This window comes from Ictalurus punctatus, chromosome 5 (assembly GCF_001660625.3).
Source record: "Ictalurus punctatus breed USDA103 chromosome 5, Coco_2.0, whole genome shotgun sequence".
Lineage (NCBI taxonomy): Eukaryota > Metazoa > Chordata > Actinopteri > Siluriformes > Ictaluridae > Ictalurus > Ictalurus punctatus.
In genome coordinates this window covers 18,066,501-18,092,348 of record NC_030420.2, presented here as the reverse complement: position 1 = coordinate 18,092,348, position 25,848 = coordinate 18,066,501, and the positions used below count along the sequence as shown (strand labels likewise).

The window sequence follows — 25,848 nt, the reverse complement described above, 5'->3', positions numbered from 1 at the left end:
GACCCTCATATTTGGAGCTGACTCCGAGCTCTGCATTTGTGAGAAAATCGCTTTCTGTTTGTTTGCGTCAGAGTTTTCCTTTGCAAAGCAGATCGTGTTTGTCTGCGGAATGCTACATTTATTTGTTTAGTTTTGGCACAAATTTAACTCCACAGTTTTCCTAGGGCACCACACGAATACCATCGTGTCTGAAACTACGAATGCGGGCTAATAGCGCCCTCTGCTGACACACTGTAATATTTTACTTTTAAAATAAAAACCTGGACAAAGCGCAATTCCCCTAAGGTCAATTCCCGTAACATTTAAATCTATACCTAAAGTCGTTCTTGGCTTTATGTACTTTGCTGTCTGTGATGAGATACGATGAGAAATTAGGTGCACAAAGAGAAAGGCTAAAAAACATAAAAACAGCGTACAGCTTTACACCCCCCTCCCACTAAGCCTGAAATGGTACAACCCAAACATGGCTGCCTCCATCCTGCAACGCTTTCTCCTATCTGTCAGGACTACGTCGAAATATGTGACTTCCAGCTTAAGTGGTGGGTTTTTAATTCAGCGTTTAGTTTAATTATTATAAACTGGCTTTTCTCTCTTTGCATTTGTAAGCGTTTATTCACTGTAAATACCTTGATAGTGTATGATATAGTTGCCAAGGTTGCCAGCTAGCCAGCTAGCTAGTAACGTTATGCTCGAATATGGCATTACTACTGAGAAGATAAGGAGTTAATCAAACACCTCAAGTGAAGAACAGCCAGATAAATCTGATAAATGCTAGAATAAGAAAACATGAAGCGTTGGTATTAGCCAAAGAGTAATTTTCGGTCGTTCTTGTCCGCTAGAGACGCAGTTGCTGGCTGTATCAGGCCACAATGTCGTTAGGTCCCAAATGTTCCTAAATCCCTGTTTAAAACGTGGATTTTAATAATAGCGTTCCAGCTATGTATGATCATGCATTTGGGAATGAGTCTGTGTGTATGTTACAGGCAGAAGATGTCTGCTCTCAGCGGCTTACACAGACACCAGAGTGTGGGAGCAAAGACAACACGACCCCCAAAACCTAGGTAAGCTCTTTTTCCACATTCAACAGCAGTCATCCATGCAATAGTGTTTAACAGTGTTAACGTTAGCCGTCTTTTCTCATGTCATTGCAGACACTAAGGCTTTAACTTTACTCCTCACTTTTTGGAGGTGTTCTTTGAGCTTAACTTGTATTGTATGTTGAATGTGTGTCATGCTGTTCATCTTCACTGTTTTCATTTATCCTTTTCAGCTACACTGGCCTCTCTTATGGACAAGACTTATGAGAAAAAGCTTCCGGTTAGCTCTTTGACGATATCACGGGTGAGGGAGTAACACTGTTTACCCGGACCTTCTACAAACAGGGCTAAGTTTTCATTAAAACCAAGCACAAGCAGGTCACCACAACGCCCATGGGATTTTTATAAACTAGATGGCTGTGTGGATGTGGACAGTGCAGAGTAGAAATAGAGAATTTTGAAAAGCTGTGCAAATTCAGGCGTCTGCGAGAGACTAGAACAACAATCTATTCGACAGGCTGACATTGAGAAAGTTATGTTCTTCCTTGTCTCCCTTCCCTTTGTTAATTGGTCTAACAGATCACAGCTTTTTCTGTTTAGCCTGTAAAAGTAGCCATGTACACCTTGATTCCAATTCCTCAAGCAACAGATCATCAACAGAAAGCCATTTTCTAATAAGCAGTTACTCTTCTCCAATTTGACCCTGCCCTTGCACACATTGCCTATTAGGTGAATACCATTATTTTAAAAGTGTTGGAATATGTGTAAATGATATTTTATTGCAGGGACACATAATGCTAAAATCATAATGCAGGCTTAATAGTTGGTGTGCTTATGCTTGGTTGCAGTTAACTTGTAGCTGGTGACTGGCCCTGACTGAAACTGTGCACATTCACCAAGCACTTTATTAGGAACACTATACTAATACTGGGTAGGGCATCCCTTTGCTCTCAAAACTGCTTCAGTTCTTCATGGCTTGGATTCCACAAGATGTTGGAAACATTCCTTTGACATTCTGGTCTATGTTGACATGATTGCATCACACACTTCGTGCAGATTTTTCAGGTGCACCTTCATGCTGTGAATCTCCTGTTCTACAACATCCCAAAGGTGTTCTATTGGATTCAGATCTGGTGTCTGGGAAGACTTCTGAAGAACATTTGATCTCATTGTCATGTTCCTGAAACCAGTTTGAGGTGACTAATGCGTCGTGACGTGGTGTATTATCATACTGGAATTAGCCATTAGAAGATGATAAATTGTGGCCATGAAGTGATGCACATGGTCAGCTACAATACTCAAATAGTTTGTGGCATTCAAGTGATGATTGTTTGTTTGGTATTAACAGGCCCAACGTGTGCCAAGAAAACATTCCCCACACCATTACACTATCTACACCAGCCTGGACTGTTTACACAAAGCAGGTTGGGTCCATGGATTCATGCTGTTGGTGCAAAATGCTGACTCTACCATCTGTGTGCACCAGCAGAAATCAAGATTCATCAGACCAGGCTATGTTTTTCCAGTCTTGAACTGTCCAGTTATGTTGAGCCTGTGCCCAATGCTGCGTTAGCTTTCTGTTCTTGGCTGACAGAAGTGGAACACAACATGGTCTTCTATTGTTATAGCTCATCCGCCTCAACGTTTGATGAGTTCTGAGATGCTTTTCTGCTCACTTCAATTGTAATAGAATGGTTGTCTTAGTTACTGTATCCTTTCTGTCTGCTCGAAACAGTCTAGCCATTCTCCCTTGACCTCTCTCATCAACAAGGTGTTTCTGTCTGCAGAACTGCTGCTCACTGGATGGGTTTTTATTTTATTTTATTTTATTTTATTTATTTCACCACTCTGAGTAACTCTAGTGACTGCTTTGCATGAAAAGATCAGCAGTTATAGAAATACTCAAATCAGCCCATCTGGCACTAACACCCATGCCACAGTCAGAATCACTGACTCACTGACAATCACTGACTGAATGTGTGATTTCTCCCACATTCTGATGTTTGATTTGAACATTACCCAATGCTGCTGGCCTGTATCTGCATCATTTTATGCATTGCATAGCTGTCACATGGTTGGTAGGTTAGGTAATTGCATGAATGTACAGGTGTTCCTAATAAACTGCTCAGTGAGTGGATATTATGTACCTATGTTATGATATTGGTGTTTTTTTTGTTGTTGTTTTTGCTTTTTGTTCTAAGCACTGTTATCAGTTATTTACATTGATGATTAATTTTCTATTTTGTACAAGATTATTTTACAACTAATCCTACATGATTATTTTTTACTTGTACCCTTCTTTTGCATTTCAGAAAATTGAAGGCATTAGTGTATATGTGTAAATCAACTGACCTCTTTTTTATTTATTTATTTATTTATTTTATTTATTTTTTTAAAGTTTGTAGACAATATATCTTCTAGAGAGGAAGTTGATCAAGCAGAATATTACTTGTATAAGTAAGTACAAACCTTTCTCATTTTAGTCATTTTTCAGTCAACCATGGACTGAAATATGTTGCACCAACATTTTATTAGAAAAGTAAGTCTCTATCTCTAAGTAGTCTCTCCCTCTTCTGTGTTCTGAGGTTTCGACACAGTCCGAACTGCTGGTATATCCGTGACTGGACCATTCATAGCTGGTTTCGACAGTGTGTTAAATATGGAGCCAGAGACAGAGCCCTGTACACACTCAAGAATAAGGTAGGAGTTTTCCAGAAAACTGAGTTTATGTAATAGAACTTGTGTGTCTCCCCCCCCCCCCCCCCCCCCCCTTTCTTCTTCATTGTGTGTTGGTTAATTGTTTGGTGTATTATGGCTAGGCACTTACACACTGTACAAAAATCTGACATTAACTTCCCTGTATTTAGGTACAATTTGGAATTTTTCCAGATGAGTTCACATTTAATATCCTGATTGACTCTTACCTAAAAGATGAAGAATACAAGGGTATGAGCAATAATGACAAGTTGGAGATTTGACTCAGTTATTGCTTTACTGCTTAATTTAGAACGTTACTCCGTAATCTATGTTGGATCTTTTAACGACTGTTTTTTGTTGCTTTTATCATCACAGAAGCCTCCTCAGTTGTTGTGGAGGTGATGCTTCAGGAAGCTTTTGACCTCCCCACGACACAGATCTTATCCCTGTTTGCACTGAGCAAGTATTTAGCAACCAAGCCGGACTTTAGCGTATGTATTGCAAGTAAATTTTGACATCTCAGAAATAGACACAGTAGCTGATATGATGCATGTGCAGATTTGTATCAGAATTGAAACCACATACAAATTTCTTGCTAACATCGGGTATTTCAAACACATTGTTTTTAGTTTTCTAAAAAGCATAGCCTTTGGTTACATTCACATTACATGTCATCTGACCTTCAAAGCAAATAATCTTTGAGACAGTCTTGTAGTGCTAGTTTGTTCAGTCTTTATAAAGAATTGTCATTAACAGTTAAGACTTGAGTAAAACAGACTGCTTAATACAGTGCATCCGGAAAGTATTCACAGTGCTTCACGTTTTCCACATTTTGTTATGTTACAGCCTTATTCCAAAATGGATTAAATTCATTATTTTCCTCAAAATTCTACAAACAATACCCCATAATGACAATGTGAAAGAAGTTTGTTTGAAATCTTTGCAAATTTATTTAAAATAAGAAATTGTAAAAAGAAAATGTACGTAAGTATTCACAGCCTTTGCTCAATACTTTGTTGAAGCACCTTCGGCACCAATTACAGCCTCAGGTCTTTTTGAGTATGATGCTACAAGCTTGGCACACCTATTTTTGGGCAGTTTCTCCCATTCCACTTTACAGGACCTCTCAAGCTAGATTAGGTTTAATGGGGAGCGTCGGTGCACAGCCATTTTCAGATCTTTCCAGAGATGTTCAAGTCTGGGCTCTGGCTGGGCCACTCAAGGACATTCACAGAGTTGTCCTGTAGCCACTCCTTTGTTATTTTGGCTGTGTGCTTAGGGTCGTTGTCCTGTTGGAAGATGAACCTTCGCCCCAGTCTGAGGTCCAGAGCGCTCTGGAGCAGGTTTTCATCAAGGATGTCTCTGTACATTGCTGCATTCATCTTTCCCTCGATCCTGACTAGTCTCCCAGTTCCTGCCGCTGAAAAACATCCCCACAGCGTGATGCTGCCACCACCATGCTTCACTGTAGGGATGGTATTGGCCAGGTGATGAGTGGTGCCTGGTTTACTGCAGACATGACGCTTGCCATTCAGGCCAAAGAGTTCAATCTTTGTCTTGGTCTTGGTCTGAGAGTCCTTCAGGTGCCTTTTGGCAAACTCCAGGTGGGCTGTCATGTGCCTTTTACTGAGGAGTGGCTTCCGTCTGGCCACTCTACCATACAGGCCTGATTGGTGGAGTGCTGCAGAGGTGGCTGTTCTTCTGGAAGGTTCTCCTCTCTCCACAGAGACATGCTGGAGCTCTGTCAGAGTGACCATCGGGTTTTTGGTCACCTCCCTGAGTAAGGCCCTTCTTCCTGATCGCTCAGTTTGGCCGGGTGGCCAGCTCTAGGTAGAGTCCTACTGGTTCCAAACTTCTTTCATTTACGGATGATGGAGGCCACTGTGCTCATTGGGACCTTTAATGCTCCAGAAATGTTTCCGTACCCTTCCCCAGATCTGTGCCTTGATGCAATCCTGTCTCGGAGGTCTACAGACAATTCCTTGGACTTCATGGCTTGGTCTGTGCTCTGACATTGTTAACTGTGGGATCTTATATAGACAGGTGTGTGCCTTTCCAAATCATGTCCAATCAACTGAATTTACCACAGGTGGGTAGGTGAAGCGCTGTGAATACTTTCTGGATGCACTGTAGGTTTGCGTTTGCCTTGACTCAAAGTCTGGATCAGATGGCACTCGAGTTGAACTAGCCAGACCCCATCAGTGAATTTGCAGCTTCCAAAAAAAAAAAGATATCCTGAATCAGGATTGCAGGCATTCACTTTAAAAAGCACATGTAGCAATTTTTTTCCATCATCAGAGTAATGGGTTATGTGATTTATGATGAAATAGATATATAAATAGTGATATGGCCACAGCAGAAAAACAAAGGGCAACAAATTGCTGATAGTTAATGCTTACAGGTGTAATGTTCTATAGCATGTTTATCTGGCATTCACTATTTAGAGTAAAGAAACATCACACTTGGCAATTAATTAAAATAGAATATAAAAAGATAATTTAAACAGGTGGGCTTTCTTCAATAGTCAGTGTTTTCTGTTATACCTTCCCTGTGTGTACTATATAGACTAGTCAGGAAATTTGGCTTTGCAGCTTTCACAATGATTACATCCAACTAGAATGAGGAAAATCCATTTTAACGCAATGATTTTTAAAATAGCGCACTTCTGACCGAAACATAATTTGAAATAAAAGAGGCTGCTTGTTAACAAGATGTGTCTTGGGGATCATGAAGAGGTGTTATTTTTGGAGGGTCCCATTTTTCAAGTATATAATATGTTAGCTTTTGTAAAGAGTACGTCAATTTCTTGATGTTAGAATTTTAGCTACTTTCACTTATTCTGAAGATTTTTTTTTCTCTTCATTGTATAATTTGTGCAGTGGCAGGAGGAGAGGAACATAGGAGCAGCTCTTCTGCTGGCTGGACTGAAGCAGGAAAATTCTGTTGGCTTTAGTGCTCAGTTACTTGGTCATGCACTCATTGGTATGTATCCAGTGTTCCAATAAATATTATGATTATCTTTATTAAATGTATAACTTGAGTTTTCCTGTTAAAGAACTTGAAAATGCAACACGATCACGGGTTGCATAATCTGACTTTTACACAAGCTTTGTATGTGCTTTATTTTTATAAAAGGGCACTTCTGCCACAGCTGTTAGACTGTTTCATGTACATCTAAATGTATACATTGGGTAGCGGTTTTATGCAAATGGAACTACAAGTCAGGTGGAGTAGTTAAGGGCCTGTGTAAGCTTTATAAAAACTTTTGCTTTAGTCATGTTAAGAATGTGCTGTAGAACTCAGAAAAGTGCACCAAGCAACAGCTCCAGTAAAAGCAGCATGTGGTTGTGTTTATTTGTTGCATTCATGTATTTTGGTATGAATAGCCCATGCTATTTACTTCTATAAATTGTATAATTATCATCCTTTCATCAGGTAAGGTGGAGATGGTCAGAGGAATCCATGCAGTGTTTCACAACATGCCCTTGATGTGGACCCCTGGTTATCTCGGTAAAGGCCTGGTTGTTATGGAGCGAGTGTGCAGTGATGCTGGAGATTTGAAACTATGCAAGGAAATTGTGAGTATGTAGTAAGGTTTCCTGAAGACTGCTCAAATTGCTCACATCTGTGGGACAAAGTAAGGATTGCAAGTGTATATATAAGGCCTTAGAGTAAAAAAAAAAAAAAAAAAAAAAAATTATTTTACATTATGGAAACTGTGTTAGAGGAAATATGGGTTGAAGATTGGAAAGTAATTGTCAAGACCTTATATTTGTAGAGCTGCAACAACTAATCAATGAAATCAATAATCATCATCGATGATTTTTGTCACTGAATCTCATTATCGATTAGTTGGTTTGCGCGCGGCACGGGGTACATTTGCTCATTACGTTACTTCTGTTCTGAAAACACGCATCAGAGAGTAAATACTAAAGTTGTGTCCCAAATGACGTACTATACTCTTACACTATGCACTCTAACGTCTAGTGTGTGGATTTTAGAAAGGTAATATCTCAAATGTATCACTAGCGTTTTTTTTACTAACCAGAAGTTTATGCTGCTTCCTAGTCGATGGCACGAGACGTCATACGCATGTAGTGCGATGCCACTAGCTTTAGCCTAATACCCAGAGTCACCGATAATGACTTTCTTCAGTTTACTGTTTGTCAACGTTACATTTTATTCCCAACATGACCTCAGTCACCATCAGATGGAGGCGAAATCATCACGTGACTGAGGAAGAAAGTCCTCTAAGGCAGGAGAGTATATTAAACACCGCGGAGATCAGACAGTGCTGCACGAGCGCAAAGTTATGTTTATATCCAAAATGCTCCACTGTGTGTAAGGGGCAGGGGAAACTGGTGCGAGTTGCTTAAAGGATTTAGTTTAATTCCAGTTTATTGTCATTATATGCTGTATTTGTGCTTGCAGTGTAAATTCTGTCATTTATTATAAGGGAAGTGATGTGTTAGTAAGAGGCAGCGGTTCTGATCGCTCGCAGTGTAGACGCGCTGATGCACAGTGGGAGCGCGAGTAAGATCTGTAATGTCTAATTAAAACATTATGATCAAAAGTAAACACAAATAAAATATGTCTAAAGGCAGTGAGTAACAGAAACCACAAGGTGCAGTGAAATGGAGTTTTTATTATTCATTTATGACTGTAGTTTAATTCAGTAATTTTTTTGCATCCATAAAAAGTAATGCATAATACTATTTTATAATGTAAACTAAAATAAATACATATATATTTTTTATTTAGTTTAGTTTATATTATAAGTATTTATGCACTATTTTTTATGGATGCACAAAAAGCACGGAATTAAACTACAGTCCTAAATTAATAATATATATTCTTGTGTTTGTGTGTGTGTGTGTGTGTGTGTGTTGGGCTTTTTTCTGTTTTGGATAAACAGTTGTGTAAAGTTTTAGTCTGAAGTTTATATTTGTAACATTCAGTTTGTGGATTTTATTTTAAATAAAAAAAAAAAACATAGTACTGAAAGTTTGCCCTTCTGTCCAATTAATCGGTTAATCTGGAAAAAAATAATTGGCCAACTAATCAATTATGAAAATAATCGTTAGTTGCAGTCCTATATATTTGTATAATGTTTATAGATAATTAGGCGCTACCCCTCAAAGTAATCTTCCAGAGACCATATGAATTTAAGTGTTCCCGCCTCACTCACACTGATTGACATGCGAGATAAATGACAGCCTTACTTGCAAGCAATCATAACTATAAGGCGTTTCTTGGCCTTTCTGTTCCATTCTTAATATTTTGCAATCAAACCCTCATGCACACAAAATGTTCCTCTTTGTGGCCAGTTTGAATGTCATGTATTTGGTTCTATTTTGACTGGTTGTTCCACTCATCATTACTACATTTGGTGCAACCCTTAAGTTTATTTGTAGCTCTCTTTTGCCTGTGTTGCCTTTATCTGCTTTAACAGATGTGTACTTATATTGTATTCTATTTCACTTGTGCACTCACCGTCCACTTTAATAGGATCATTTATGCAGTTATTCAGTCAGCCACAGCACAACAAATCATGCTGATACAGGTTGAACGCTTCAGTTAATGTTCGTCAAACATCAGAATGGGGGAAGATGTGCGATCTCTGTGACTTTAACTGTGGCATGGTTCTTGGTGCCAGATGGGCTGGTTTGAGTACTTCAGAAACTGCTGGTCTTCTGGTAATTTCACACACAGCAGTCTCTAGTGTTTACACAGAATTGTGCAAAAAAGAAAAAAAAAAGAAAAAAAAAACCTTTGAATGAATGACAGTGGTATCAGTGATCAGGACTGTGGTATCAGTATCAAACACCTTGGTGTTGGAGTTCAGAGGAAAATTGCCAGATTGGTTTGAGCTTCCAGGAAGGATATAGTAACTCAAATAATCACTCTTTACAACTGTGTTGAGCAGAAAAGCATCTCAGAATGCACAACACTTTGAAACTTGAGGTGGATGGGCTTCAGCAGAGGAAGACCACATGGGTTCCACTCCTGTCAGCCAAGAACAAGAATCTGAAGATATCATGGTCACATACTTACCGACAGTTCAGTTCCTGGTCTTTTTCCAGTCCACAACTGTCCAGTTTGGGTGAGTCTGTGAACATAATAACATAATAATGCTTTTCTACTCACCACGCTTGTAAAGAGAGTGACTATTTGAGTTACTATATCCTTCCTATCAGCTCAGACCAGTCTCAGATCTCTCTCATCAACAAGGTGTTTCAGCCTGCAGACCTTCTGCACACAGGATGTTTGGTTTTTCGCACCATTCCGTGTAAACTGTGAAAATACCAGGAGATCAGCAGTTTCTGAAATACTCAAACCAGCCCATCTGGCACCAACATCCATGCCACAGTTAAAGTCACACAGGTCACAATTTTTTTCACCCCATTTGAATGATTTTATGCATTGTGCTACTGCCACATGATTGGCTAATTAGATAAGTACACAAATGAGCAGGTGTTCCTATTCAAGTGGGCGTTGAGTGTATATTAATTTTACAACCAAATGCATAGGTGTGTACATCACCACTATTACTATGTGATATTTGTATTTTTCAGCTTGACTACATGCAGATGATTCTGCAGGAACTTGAGGCAACACTTGCTTCTGAAGCAGCAGAACAGGAAGCTGCAGAAAACCAGACTATTACCATAGATGAGGAAGATGAGCTTGAACGAGCCAAACTACCACAGTACATGGCTAGGTTCAAGGTTAGTGTATGTGCTGTTCCTACACACATCCTCAAATTTAGATCATGATCTGTTATCCATATAAATGTTTGATAAAATTTACCTAGAACAATAGTTAATGGACAAAATCTCAATAAAAAGAAGTGTTTGAACATAGAGACCTGAGAGTCCTGACATAACTGCCATAAACAATTCTTAAAATATTTTTTCATGTTGGTTAGTTAAAACAAGCCAAATTGCATGTTGGACATCTGCTTTTAGTATTATTTTTTTTATTATTGTTTTTGTTAAAAATGGAAAAAATAATAGCAATTTTGGCTGGAGTTTAATGTTTGACTGGATTATTTCTTTTGCTGGTCTGCTGGGCAGGAGCTAAACGAGCAGCTACACACACAGGGGAAAGTTGAGATGCGCAGTCTAGATACACTTGTGTCCATCCTGGCTGAAGAGAAACTGAAGACCTGTGAGGAGCTAGATGTGGCTCAGTATGAGAAGAACATGCAGGCCTGGGAAGCAGAGCGGATACAACTTGTCCAGAGGGAGGAAGTGATGCGAAGAAAAGCAGAAGAGGAACATTTGGCCACAAAAACAGCCCAGGCAGTTCAGTAACACTCTCAGTCTGGGAGGAGAGAAGAGATATTGTTATTTCATGTTTATTTTAAATAGCCACAACATTAAAATAGTTTTCTGTTGGTTTTTTTCCACACTCTGTCAAAGTCTAAACAATAATAAATAAACCAGAATTTATTAACTATTACACTTAGTTTTCATTCATTTATGTGCTAGATTGCATGCTCAAGAGAAAAGAAAACAAAAATTAAGTTTATACAGTCAACTTTAGAATTATTAACACTCTTGGTAGAGATGGATTCAAAACGGTTAAGGAAAATTGTTTGTGTTTAATTGGCTTAATCTCACACTGAAAATATGAGACCTCTAACCTTTAATTGATAAAAAATATATATACATTTATATAAGGACATAACCCATATTAATAAGTCAGTTCCATAACTATTTGGACATTGGCATTTCTGTTATTTTAGTTGTCTAACACAATATAATAGAGTTGAAATTAAATGCATGTAAGCTCAAAGTGCAGACTTTCAGCTTTTAATTTGATTACATCCAAATCGGGTGAATGATGTAGGAATTGCAGCAATTTTAATATGTGGTCCCCTCCTTTTTTAAGGGACCAAAAGTAATCAGAATTTTGGCTGATCAGATGTTCCATAGCCAGGGGTGTTATTACCCTCATTTCCCCTCATATTCTTTTCATATTTCACTTACAAGTAGATAAAAGGGCTAGAGTTGATTTTCATATATGGCGTTTGCATTTGGAATTTGTTGCTGTTCACTCTCAAGTCCAAAGAGCTCTACCTGCCATGGATCTGACAGCATTTTATGTGCCAAAATGAGCAGAACCACTGCATTTGTGCAATCTCTCTTTGCCATCATACAACAGTGAATCTTCTCCTGTAATGCTTTAAGTGTGATCTCTGTGACTTTAATTGTGGCATGGTTGTTGGTACCACATGGGCCGGTTTGATTAGTTCAAAGTCTGACAAGGGAGTCTTGATCTCCTGGGAATTTCACACACAACAGTCTCTAGAGTTTACACAGAATTGCGCAAAAACTAAACTAAACTAAACAAACAAACAAACAAAAAAAAAAAACAGTGACTGCCAGTTCTGCGGTATCAGTATCAAACAGCTTGGTGATAGAGTTCAGAGGAAAATTGCCAGATTGGTTTGAGCTTCCAGGAAGGATATAGTAACTCAAATAATCACTCTTTACAACCGTGTTGATCAGAAGAGCAGAAAAGCATCTCAGCATGCACAAAACATGGAGGCATATGGGTTCCACTCCTGTCGGCCAAGAACAGGAATCTGAGGCTATCATGGACATAGACTCACCCAAACTGGACATTTTCAGTTCCTGGTCTTTTTCCAGTCCACAACTGTCCAGTTTGGGTGAGCCTGTGAACATAGTAACCTCAAGATTTGATGTATTCTGCTTTCTGAGATGCTTTTCTGCTCAACACGTTGTAAAGAGAGTGACTCTTTGAGTTACTACATACTTCCTAGGGTTAACAGTGAATCTTCTTCTGTAGTGCTCTATATGATTCAGAGTAAAACATATGAAACTATTCCTCAATACAGAATATCTAAATATATATATACACAGTCATTTGAAAAAATAAGTACACCCCATGGAAATTATTTTTTTGTTTGTTTACATGTTTGGACAAGCAAACATTTGATCCTCATTGAAAGAGTGCCTATTAATGAAGGTGTTACACTCTATCATATTACATAAAATCGACATTTTTAGTAATTTTCACAATTTAAACTAAAAAAAAACAAACAAAAAAACCAGAGCAGTCACACAGAAAAATGTATTATATCACACCAATCCATAAAATTAGAATCAGGTGTTCATGATTGCGTGCCAGTGATTAGAACCTGTTTAGGGAGTGCAGGTGGAACCTGTCTTATTTATACCTCTCACATGTAGTGTCTGGTGTTCCCTTTGTTATTGAGGTGTGTGGGATCATCATGCCAAGAGCTAAAGTGTTCTGTAAGGCCTTCAGAAAAAAAGGTTGTGGATGCCTACAGTATGAATCTGTCAAGGGATTTAAAAAGATCTCCAAATTATTTGAAATACACCATTCACTGTAAGGAAAATCATCTACAAGTGGTGCAGATTTCAACCACTGCCAATTTGATCAGGACTAGACACCCCAGCAAATTCAGCATAATAGCAGACCAGCAGCAGAAATTACCAAGAACCCCAAAATTTAATCACAGGATTGGCTATTAAGTCCTGCAACTGCTGGTATCAAAGTGCATGCCTCTATAATCAGAAAGAGATTGTACAAATTTGACCTGCACAGGAGGCTTGCCAGGAAAAAAGCCTTTGGTCTCTAAAAAGAATTCTTTTCTTCTTAAAACCTTCACTTTAGTATACAGTTCCAAATAATTAGTGATTCCTTCTGAAGGATTTGGTAACACTTGAGTCATTGCTAGTCGGCTATGATGATTATTACAATAGTTATTAATGAAAACCTAACCCTGAAGCATAGACTCTTCTAACCATGAGGCAGGAGACTTACATAGAACCATATATTTCTGTGAGGAATGTTAAATAAATAAATCACTGTATAGGTTACAATTTGTCTGGCATTTGGGGTATGGCTGATGACTTGAAATGTTCCAGTAGTCTTCATGACGCTCTAGTGATTCAGTGAGAAGTGTGGACCTAAGCTGTCTTCTCTTTCGTGTTTCTTTATAGTAACACTTTTTCAGCCTTTTGTTGCCCTGTCCCAACTTTTTTGAGATGTGTAGTGGCCATTAAATTCAAAATTACCCTATTGTTTTTTTTTCTTAAAATGGTACATTTATTCAGTTTAAACATTTGATATTATTTCTATGTTCTATTGTGAATAACATGGGTTTATGAGATTTGCAAATCATTGCATTGTATTTTTATTTACATTTTACACAGTGTCCCAACTTTTTTGGAATTGGGGTTGTATGTACCTGACCGTACACTATATGGCCAAAAGTATATGGTTGCCTGACCATAACCCCTTTTGTGCCCTTATTGGGCCTTCTCCAAATTTAGCCACATTGTTGGAGGCACAGGAATTTCTAGAATATCTTTGCATTACAATTTCCCCTCACATGAATTAAGGAGAGTAAACCAAACCCATTCAGACATGACAGTGCCCCTGAGCACAAAGTGAGCTCCATAAAGACACAGTTTGCCAAAGTTGATTTGGAAGCACTACAGTAACCTGCACAGAAACTCAACCCCATTGAACACCTTTGGGATGAACTCGAATACCTGCACACCAGGCCTCTTCACCTGACATCAATACATCAGGAACATCTGACTCATTTAAAGCTGAATGCATGGTACAGATTCCTCTACGGTTGATATTTAGCTCCTTCCCAGATGGTCTGCTTTCAGACATTCATGTTTATTTTTGTATTTGTACATGTTCCTATGGACTGCATAGTTTTTAAACTTTAGTAAAATATTTGATTGTAATGTATTTTACATTCTAATTAGAAAAGAGACCTCAAAGTGGATCCCTCGCAACATAGCTGAAGCACAGCCAAGCGCATAATAAGTGCATGTTAAAATTCCTAATCAAAGAAAACATCTGGCCATCAGTTGATCCACACTACAGGTTTGCTTCATATTTCATATTACTTCATCTTTGCATCCCTTTTTCAGATTATGTAATATTACAGTATATTAACAGTCATCTCCAGTATTCTTGGAATACTGCATGAGATTGAGCAATGAAGACTGAGGGTTCAGACAATGAACCCTCACAACTAATATTTGGAGAAGCCTTCCCTTGATAGAATAACAGCATTAAACCTCTTCCTCTGAAGTATAAGGAAGTGGGAGACATTTGTAGAGGCATCTTGGGACACTCCTCCACGCAACATTTAAAGTTCCTTTACATTCTTAGGTTGGTGCATGTGAATTCAGGCCACAAGTTTTGAATCATGTTCAAATATAGAGATTGAAATGGCTGTTGCTTTTGTGCTCCCGTTATCATTTCAATATTGATGCTTTAAGTTTTTGGGGAGTCATTATCTGTTTGTTAATCCATCTTCTGCCATTTCTTATTCACCTACCAGGAACAACCAGAAGGGATCAAATATTCCCACCAAGCAATACTAAAGAATCTATGTTTGGCCACACATATTTTACACTGGCTATGTTTTTTCTTCATGTATCCAGTCCCTTTTTTCCACCAAACATGCTGATGGTGTTCATATGGCCAGAAATGTTTTGGTCTCATTTGACCACAACAGATGATTCCAATTGTAGTTCCAATGATGTTTGGTGAAGTTCAGATGCTGCATTTTTATGAGGAAGGGAAGACCTTTTTTTGCAAACTTCCAAACAGCTTGTTTGCATGGGGGTGGCATCTGAAAATTAATTCTAAATCTTGACAACTCCAAACTCATTGTAGTTTTTTTCAATTTCCTGAAGGGTGTCAACAGTTCTAGAGTTAACTGTAAGTCACAAGACCTCTTTTCTGCACACAGTGCATATTTGTCCCAGGCTTATTTTGAGCTGTCAGTGGAGACTCACAATTTAGTTACAAAATGAAGAGAAGACCAGAAACATTAGGGATGGATGAGAAGGAGCCATTTAGGTCAATTAAAGGAATATTTAAGAGCATTTACACTTAATCGGATTTATGGTCTATTAAATGTGATGTTACTCATATTCCGCAGTTAGTGGGTTCATATCCATCCTTTCCCCAGCTGACAGATTCTAAATTAATTTGATTAAATATGGGCCTTTTCATCCAGTAATCACACTATGATGCGAAAACAGTGTGAGTTTTAAATCAGTGACAGTATTTGGTGTCACTGTAAATAGTACGTTGTCCATCATGATTAAAATTATGATTTCTGGATGAAAAAGTGCACATAGCCTTCTGTAGCCTTTCTGATATTGACATTGATGGCTTTGAAAATGAAGTAGTTTAGTTTGACATTGTACCAAATGAATTTCTGTCATTTCTATAATAAGATATAATACTTACCAGTATAATACTTTAGACATTTTACAGCTGCTACAGCCGTCTGGTACACTGGGAAAATATTTTTCTTTTTCTTTCTTTGTTTTAATTTTAACAAGTTCTTTGTGTAGTGTGTGCCCTGCGATGGATTGGCACCCTGTCCAGGGTGTACCCCGCCTCATGCCCGATGCTCCCTGGGATAGGCTCCAGGTTTCCCTGTGACCCTGAATGAAGGATAAGCGGTATAGAAGATGGATGGATGGATGGATGGAAGTTCTTTGTGTAGTCTGTTCTTACATATGTTTAACTCTTTCAAATTTCAAAGATCTTAGATCTTTATTGGTAATAAAAGAGTTAAACTAAAATCTGTTCCCCTACAGAAGACACTGAATAAACATGTTGCTTTCTCATGGCTTTATTTGTGCTACACAATGCCAGAACCAACTGTAGGCTAGAAAATGCAACCCAGCACGCACCACCATCTTCACCAAAAAAAAAAAAAAAAAAATCACTTACTATTTTAAAGATGTTTGTGTTTACTTCCTGGTTAAATCTTGCTGTTTTTACTGCTTTTTAAAATGTTGCTTATATGCTTGAATTTCTGTAGCCTTCGTTTGAAAATGATAGAAGCTTGTTTTTGGCATTGTGGCAAATAAAAACCTTCTGATTAGACCCGCAAGGAACAATGCTTTTTTTTAATGCATTTTTTTTACCATTATGATTTAGGGTCTATTATCATCTGCTACCACCCAGTTTACAATAAAATACATCACTTTTAATTTCCAGTTTAAATTGCCTGTCCATGATTTGCTACATCAACTTGGGAGCCAGTAAGTTACTATAAATTAAGCTCTTTTTAATACAGTGTAGCTTTAAATGACCAGAAATGATTCATCATGTATATTGAAATACAAAACACTTTGTATTTCACAACTATGATGGGTTATCAGGAATAACTACTGTGTTTTTTTTTTAATGCCATATGCACTTACAGTAAAAGTGAATAAATCACAATGATGAAATGCTTTGTTGTTTCATACCTCCAGCCTTGCTGATGACAAAGCTCCACATCATACTCCCATAATAGGCAATATTTAGTCTGGATTATTTTTTATTTTAAAACATTTTGTTCCATTTTCTTATTTCCAACCAGTGTGCCTCTTAATCTGTAATTCGGAAACCAGCTTTGTGAGTTTTAAAGAACTAATTACTGAGCATGCTCAGTGTAAGGCTGTATATATAAATTGGAATACAATTATTCCCAATGACATGTATATAAGCTATAATATTTCAGTAAAGTTAAATGAAAGTTACATTTATCTTTAAAAATGCATCATAAATATATTCTTATGCATAAAGGCATAAAAATAGATGATAATCTCAAAGACCACAGGTTGAAAACAGGAATGGGAACTATTATTATGCACTTTGCCAACCAGCCAACAAATGTGTCTCCACATGTTGACTACTACAAAGAAATAATTGTTCCCTGTTCTTAGTAGTTGTTATGCTTATAAATAGAATAGCCACTGGCAAAATTCAAGAAGCCCCATATGATAAACTGAAACCTCTTACCCTTTGAAATAAAGCTTGGCTCACTGTTAAGGTGCATATCCACAGCAATAAACATTCAAAAGGCTTCATAATTGTGGTTTTCAGATGTTTTTCTGTATTTTCCTACATATTCCCCTGACATTTACACCATACACTAGCTAAATAATGTGGAACAAATTATTAGTAAATCCATATCTGGCTGTCTGACAAGAGTCTGTTAGCTAGAGGTTTCACATGCATGCATGTTCTGTATAGGCAGGTTTATGGAGGACTTATCCCCTTGCTACCTTTCTTACATAATTGAGGGTTGACAGAACAACAATATGTGATGCCAAACACACGGCATTCAGGCTGACTAGCATACCTCAGTAATTAAACATTTTACTGAGAGTGAATTCAGGCAGTATGCATGCTGCGCCATGTCATAGCACTGCAGTACTTTCTTGGAATTTTTTTATGTCAACTTGATGTATGATTTTTTTTTTCAGGCATGAGAGGATTGTGTTTTTGGCACTAGAGTTAATTGTGTCAGTGGCACTCATTTCATGGTTTGTCTTGTCTGTTCCTACTAGCACTGTGTTTATCCTGGAGCTCAGGCTTCTCTTTGACACCTCTTTTAAATAATATTCAACTGCACAGTGTTTTAAGAACCACGTTATCATGCCTGGTCCAGAGTAAGCAAAGACAACATGCCTGAACAACTCAAGCCAGTGCTCGCACATGCGTGACTATAAAGGTTTTTTGAGTACCTAATTCTTGCTCATTTGGAAGTATGCACATATGGAACCACTGCAGTGCATATAACAAACTAACAGGCCTGTTGTTGTGATAGTCATTCTGGGACTTTACCCCATTTGTCAGTATCTAAACAGTCTTCTCAACATCTCAGTAGCTGCGTACTCATCATAGACTTCAATTCAACATTAATATTTCCCAGACTAGCACCTTTCACTCTGTGATGCCAGTCTTGTGTTTTATTCTCTCCTTATTTTCCATATATACTATGAATATCATCTTGCTGTGTGGCAATAAAGTATCCTATTTTTTTTTATTGTGTCAAATCTGAATATGAACAGATTATGCCTATCTGCATGATTTTCATAAACTTCACTTCAACATTTAACACAATTAACATAATTAAATGTCTTACTAGACTTCAGAACAAAGTTAAACCTGGCACTTGTACCTGATACTTTCTTCTGCAAGTAATATAAAGCTTGCCAAGGATACTAGTACAAACTCTCACGCCCTGCTACTCATAACAGGAACACCCCAGGGCTGTAGTCAAATGTTTCTTTTTTCCTTTTCTATTCACAAACAGATTTGCTAGTCATAACTCAGTCTACATTTTCAGATAGGATCTCACTATTATTGGACAGTGAAGATGTATCTCTTAATGGCAGGTTACCCCATGCTACAAGCTGTACATATGTAATGCTCAGAAAGAGTATATTTTGTAAATGTAATCATTTTTATTAGATTTTTATTTTATGACTTCTACATTACTGAGTCAGTCCGAAAACATTTTAGATTCCCAAACATTAGCTTTCTAGCATAAAATGAAATGTTACAGAAAAAATGTTTGTATGTCTGTAAAGAAAGCAACATATTAAGTGGTAAGAGACACTTTTCTCTTATGAAGGCTGCTGGGTTTTGCTGCAAATATAAAAAGCAAGTGCGACAGTCAAAATCTCCAGAAGAACTGTGGCTGGTTTTGCAAGATGCTCAATAAAACTTACAGCTCATTTCCTTATAAAACTGCACTAATTCTATATGAGCCTACTTTTTTAAAGCAAATATTGCATTTGTTTCATTTATGACTGTTTACTGCTCTTTATGTTTTTTTTGTTTTTTGTTTTTAAATGGAGAAACATTTAATTTCATTATTTTGAAAGCATCTTTGTTCTATAGTATTTCTCTGCATGTGCTTAAGACCTTTGCATATTATTGCATATTAGGAAACTTATTAGGCTAAATAGGCTACCCCAAATATTACATTTAATGAATGAATGAATGAGTTATTATTATTGTTTCTTTTTTGAAGAAGAAGAAAACTTTACTGGTCACATATACATTACAGCACAGTGAAATTCTTTTTTTTTTTTCCTCTTCATATCCCAGCTTGTTAGGAAGTAGCAGATGGGGTTAAGGGCCTTGCTCAAGGGCCCAACAGTGGCAGTTTGGTGGTGCTGGGGCTTGAACCTACAACCTTTTGATCAGTAACCCAGAACCATTGAGACACCACTGCCTTTTTTCCACTTATTGTGTTCTGCACTTTATACTCTGCCTTTAGGCCTACCACATCATCTTCTTTGACCGGTCAGACATGCTTTTTGCTAACTTGTTAGAAAGTGTAAATAATATTAATAATAATAATAATAATAATAGCTACAAACTACATCAATGAAATTCATTCAAAAAAAAAGATGCGTGTCGTTTTTGGTATCCAGGGGGAAAAGTTTATTAACTTAGGACTCATATTTACGACAACAGAATCACCGCAAACTACGAGCCCTCCTGACCTTAGGCATCATTTATCACTGTAGCTTCATTCAAGTCATAATGTGAAATCGTGAATTCGTGGTTATCTTTAACACAGCCAGATGTACTTCGATTTAATTTAGTTTTTATTGAAACTATAAAAAAGCTTATAATTCTTGCTATATTATTTTCTGCATTAGAGTAAGGAAAGCAGAGGCGGGGCAAACCTGTAAAACTTATACACTCCTCCAACGCGCCTGCGCCAAATTAAGACCCGTGCGTCGCAGAAAAGAAAAGAAAGTAAGATATTTATACTGTCTTCTTTTGTGAGTTTTCTACTTTTTTTTTTTACACAGTTCAAGTCAATATACTCAATATTCCGATCACGCAAAGGCCATTTTTTTGTCTCGCGCAAAATCTATGTACTTTTGAAAGAAATTTCGGGAACCAGAACGGGCGCGTCCAAAATGTACAACGGCACTATTTCTCAATTAAGGATGGAACCTACGGTCCCGGTGGTCATGTTCATATTCGGGGTGATGAGCAACCTGATCGCCATCGTCGTGCTGTGTAAATCCAGAAAAGAGCAGAAGGAGACGATATTTTACACGCTGGTGTGCGGCCTCGCGGTCACGGATCTTTTGGGCACGGTGCTCGCGAGTCCTGTCACTATTGTCACGTACGTGAAGGGCTCGTGGCCGGCTGGAGAGCCTCTGTGCCAGTACTTCGGATTCGTCCTGCTCTTCTTCTCTTTGGCCGGCCTCAGTATCATCTGTGCCATGTCTGTGGAGAGGTACGTGGCCATAAACCACGCATACTTCTATAACGACTATGTTAACCAGAGGCTGGCTGGCGCCACGCTTCTCGCCATTTACGTCTCCAACGGTGTTTTCTGCGCCCTTCCGAGCGTTGGTTTCGGCCGGGTCACCATGCAGTATCCGGAGACATGGTGCTTCCTAGATTGGAGGACCGAGAAAAATGTACATGCTGCCTTCTCGTACATGTACGCCGGTGTCAGCTTCGCCCTCATCCTGGCCACGGTCGTCTGCAATGTGGCGGTGTGTGGCGCACTGATGCGGATGCACCGCAGGTTTGTACGGAGGATGTCGCTGAGCAGCGATCAGGGGAGAGCCACGGAGGTCGGCAGGAAGCGCAGCTGTAGGCGCCTTGCAGGAGCCGAGATCCACATGGTCGTGCTGCTCATCGCCACATCTGCCGTGGTGCTCGTTTGCTCCATTCCTCTCGTCGTGAGTTTTTCATCCATCAGCCTATCATTGCACTTCATGGCACACCTTGGGGGAAAAAAAGACACCCCTTTAGGGTACTTTGGATAGTTAAGTGTTCTTTGTTTCCTAAAAGGTTTATAATAGGAAAAAAAACTATAAACCACAGAGAGAACAGCTGAAAAACCACTTAGATTTTCCTTTATTTAGGATCTTACAGTAGATTTAATCTTTTTTTCTTGCTTTCTAAGAGTGTAGACAAATATACCTTTTTATTGCTTTCTACATCAACAGAAAAACTGCAAACAAACTTTATTTTTCACCTATTTTTAACCAAACATATATACCTGTTCCATATTCTCCACAGTATAGTGTGTAAAGAAAAGCCGATTTATTAGTAACCATACGGTCCGTAAGGTTAAATCTGGAACTCTTAAACACTTTCTTCAGTTCTTCCACTGGTGGAACCCTAAAAGGTTATATGTGGAACCTTATCAGAAAGGGTTCCAAGCAGAACTTTTTTTAAAAAAAGCTCAGAACTATTAACTATTCAAGTAACGTTCGAGGAGTCCCTGGAAGAGCACCCTTTTCTAAGAGTGGACCTACCTTTTCAAATCAGTTAGTAGTGTAAGATTATAACATTTTTTAAATGAAATATTATGCAGCATCTTTATCCATGGACAGATGAGGTATTGGAAAATGCACATTTAATTTTATGGTGAAGTAGAGTATTCAAAATGCAAACAAGGTTTCATTTACATAGGCTACTTTGCTCCTCAGATTTTTCTTTATAAGCTATGTTTGGAGTGGAGATGTGCATGGTTGAACTTTCCCATGGTCAAAGAGAACAATATCCAGCATATACACAGTGAATATGACAGTTTAGGCTTGCATAACAAAAGAAGATATTTACACCTGCCCTCCCGTTGCAACTGTGTGCAGGCTTCCCTAATCATGGTGACTGAGCTATCAAGTAATAGTAATAGGGTAATCTCAGAACACACAAACTTTTTCTTGTATTTATACTTTGCAATTGAAAGTCAACATTGCTGTTACTAAGCAGTGACCAGAGAAAGTCAAATACATCAATTTGATGCAAAATAATCCACGAGTAAAGACTGAAAACAATTTTTTAAAAATTAAAAAGCAATACAGTATTTTGTCATTTTGAAATTACATGGTGTAATAATTCCACTTAAGATGTTAAGGGTAGGATGCTGGTGGACGGTGGCTAAATATAGCTATCCCCCAATAATCTACTAGTGCTATGCAGTAAATTAGAAAGGATCAAGCATTATATTGTATTGTTACATTGGTTTCTGAAGTATTACTGAATATTCTTGACATATTATCTCTTATCTCCAGCTAGCATCCATCTTGTTAGCCAGATGAAGATAGATAATAAAAGACATTACGGATCAGATGAAACACCTCTTTAAAAACAAGGTGATGTTTTATCTTCATCCGTGCACAGCCTTAACAGTGTCACAATTTAACGTTTTATTTTTTTGTGAGTTATTTTAATGATTCTAGATAAATATGATAAACGATAATACTATAATAAAATAATATTGCAAATAATAAAAGACATTTCAGTTCACATGAAACACCTATTAAATATCCAGTAACATCAGTCTTGGTATTGGCCACATGCTGAAGAGAAATTAGTCAGGAAACACACTGTTACATCTCTGTTTCCATCACTGGCAAGTTTGTTGGTAGGGAAGCCGATGCACTGTTCATAAACTGTTCACAAATTGTAGGTACAGACTTTCACAAGTCTGTGGTGTCACCGGTAGCTGCTGGACAGCTCTAGGGCAGTTGCCAGGTCTAAGATCACTTGGATCAAACCATAACAAAAATATTTTCTGTATTTTGAAAATAGAGGAAAAATTATTTTATACAAATAACATAAAAAAACTAAATCAAATAATCGAAATCAAGGGATCTAAAGTCCCTCACATGATTTCACTATGCAAAGTATTTTCTGTATTTTGAAATTTTGAAACACAAATCATTTTGGAAATCAAATACAAATGACGACGAAATATATCATTCAAATGTGTATTTTAAATGCATGTATTAGAATAATTGCCCCTCCATAGTAGTGACACCATGTGATCAAAATCACAAACATGGATGTGCTACAGATAGGGGTAAGGCAAACTGCAAACAATAAGTTCTTCAGAGCAAACGCTATTTCCCAAATTTCATACTATGCACAATATTGTATTATGGAGTACCTCTGTAAAGTAGTAATGTCTAAAATTGAATACTAATATTTTACACTAAACAGTAAAGGCAAGGTACAACAGTATGTCTCTTAGCCTCAACAGTCTCCATAGGATGAACTGGCAATTTCAAAACTTCTCAATTCCAGTTCTGTGGACACCCACACTGTGCAGTTGCCCTACTGCGACACACATGTTCCAACTCATTAACGGATTAATAATGGGCCAATCTGGATCATAATGGGCCAATATGGATCAGGCATATCAAACTGTACTAGCCAGACTCTCAAGCACTAAAGTTTAAGAACCCCTAAACATTTAGCTCTTTTTTGGTGAGTAGAGGCCAGAAAATGTCAAATTTTAGCGGTTTTTGGTGTCTGTATGTAGAACAGAGCAAATAGTGATGCTAATTAAATTTTCATGGCTTTATGTTTATTCTTCCTTTCCCACATAATCCCATGTAATCCTTCAACATCTTGTCTATAGGTGCAGGTGTTCATCAACCAAATATATAAGACTCCAGTGGAGAAACGGTTGGACAAAAACCCAGATCTTTTGGCTATACGGTTTGCTTCAACCAACCCTATTCTAGATCCATGGATCTACATACTACTTCGGAAAACAGTCCTAATCAAACTCACAAAAAACATCAATTATCTGTTCTGCAAGATCATTGCTCGTGGGCAGCAGACACAGGCCAGTTTCCACTGGCTGGAGCGTCAGCGAGTGTCCTCCATTATCTCCAAAGACTCGCTATCACTTGTATCTCGGAATATGCGGGAGGTCAGAAGCACCTCACAGACTTTTCTTTATCTCTCTGCAATCACTGAGCCCTACAAAGACACATGCAGTTCAAGTCGCATTGGGTCCTCTCCATATTCCTCCAAACACCTTGGCACAGAGTTCTCCAACAGGAACAGTTCAGAGAATGAGGCAGAACCATGCCCTATTAACCACACAAGTCATCCTTCATGCTTAAAAGAACCGGATCCTCAAATGACATTAAATTTGTGAATTTCAAGGAAAAAACTATTTAGTGCTAAAAGCCAGGTGCGGTGACATCTGTAAGCCTACTGGCATTTATAAGTATTTTTGTTATTTTCATTTGTACCATTTTAATGGCAGCTGTAACATGAATTTTTAACAAAGGATATTTAGAACCAGCCATGTTCTATACTACAAATAAAACACTGAAATACTCTAAAAATCCCATAACTAGCTACATACAATAGTGATACACTTATTTTTCCAGCAGGGTTCAAACTGGTCACAGCATGATCATGAAATAAACTGTGCACAGATGAACCTAACAAAAATGTTTGCAAGTTTTTGAGCATTCCACTTCCCAAAGAAATGTTATATTCTTGCATAAATAAATGTGAGCTGCAGTGTGAGTAATTTAAGCCCCAGTAAGCATGTTGATGAGCTCAAAACATCCTCTACAAAAGAGTGTGTCAGAATGTCATGAGAATGAGAGGCTCATATTAATAGAATATGTGTAAATAAAATTTATGATTGTATTCCTTGCTCTTGTCATACTATATATTGTTAATTTTCAATAATAAAAATAGAAAAAAGAACATTTTCATGATTTATTTGTATTTTCAAACCATTTTATGTACAGTATCTCACAAAAGTGAGTACACCCCTCACATTTCTGTAAATATTTGATTATATCTTTTCATGTGACAACACTGAAGAAATGACACTTTGCTACAATGTAAAGTAGTGAGTGTACAGCTTGTATAACAGTGTAAATTTGCTGTCCCCTCAAAATAACACACAGCCATTAATGTCTAAACCGCTGGCAACAAAAGTGAGTACACCCCTAAGTGAAAATGTGTAATTTGGGCCCAAAGTGTCAATATTTTGTGTGGCCACCATTTTTTTTTAGCAAGGCAGTGGTTGTCTTGGAGTTGTGTTTGGGGTCACTATCATGCTGGAATACTGCATACTGATCATGCTCTGCTTCAGTATGTCACAGTACATGCATGTTGGCATTCATGGTTCCCTCAATGAATAAACGTATGAGTGCTGCCAGCATTGCTGCAGATTTTGAAGGGGTGGAGGGTCAGTTTGTCAGTGCTCAGGCCATACGCCGCACACTGCATCAAATTGGTCTGCATGGCTGTCGTCCAAGAAGGAAGCCTCTTCTAAAGATGATGCACAAGAAAGTGCGCAAACAGTTTGCTGAAGACAAGAAGACTAAGGACATGGATTACATGTCCTGTGGTCTGATGAGCCCAAGATAAACTTATTTGGTTCAGATGGTGTCAAGCGTGTGTGGCGGCAACCAGGTGAGGAGTACAAAGACAAGTGTGTCTTGCCTACAGTCAAGCATGGTGGTGGGAGTGTCATGGTCTG

The 25,848-nt window shown here is 38.0% G+C and overlaps 2 protein-coding genes across 2 annotated transcripts; both read left to right on the top strand.

Annotated features, from left to right (window-relative positions):
* Window positions 1-418: 418 nt before the first annotated feature.
* mrps27 (mitochondrial ribosomal protein S27) lies at window positions 419-11,198 on the top strand. The gene is made up of 11 exons (XM_017468931.3): window positions 419-539; window positions 984-1,061; window positions 1,271-1,341; window positions 3,436-3,494; window positions 3,623-3,737; window positions 3,905-3,983; window positions 4,110-4,225; window positions 6,614-6,716; window positions 7,170-7,312; window positions 10,310-10,462; window positions 10,811-11,198. Exons 1-11 carry the CDS (start codon window positions 464-466, stop codon window positions 11,048-11,050), a joined length of 1,233 nt encoding a protein of 410 aa, XP_017324420.1. The 5' UTR covers window positions 419-463; the 3' UTR covers window positions 11,051-11,198.
* Window positions 11,199-19,681: 8,483 nt separating this feature from the next.
* Window positions 19,682-25,058, top strand: ptger4a (prostaglandin E receptor 4 (subtype EP4) a). The gene is made up of 2 exons (XM_017467073.3): window positions 19,682-21,277; window positions 23,971-25,058. Exons 1-2 carry the CDS (start codon window positions 20,498-20,500, stop codon window positions 24,496-24,498), a joined length of 1,308 nt encoding a protein of 435 aa, XP_017322562.1. The 5' UTR covers window positions 19,682-20,497; the 3' UTR covers window positions 24,499-25,058.
* Window positions 25,059-25,848: the final 790 nt, after the last annotated feature.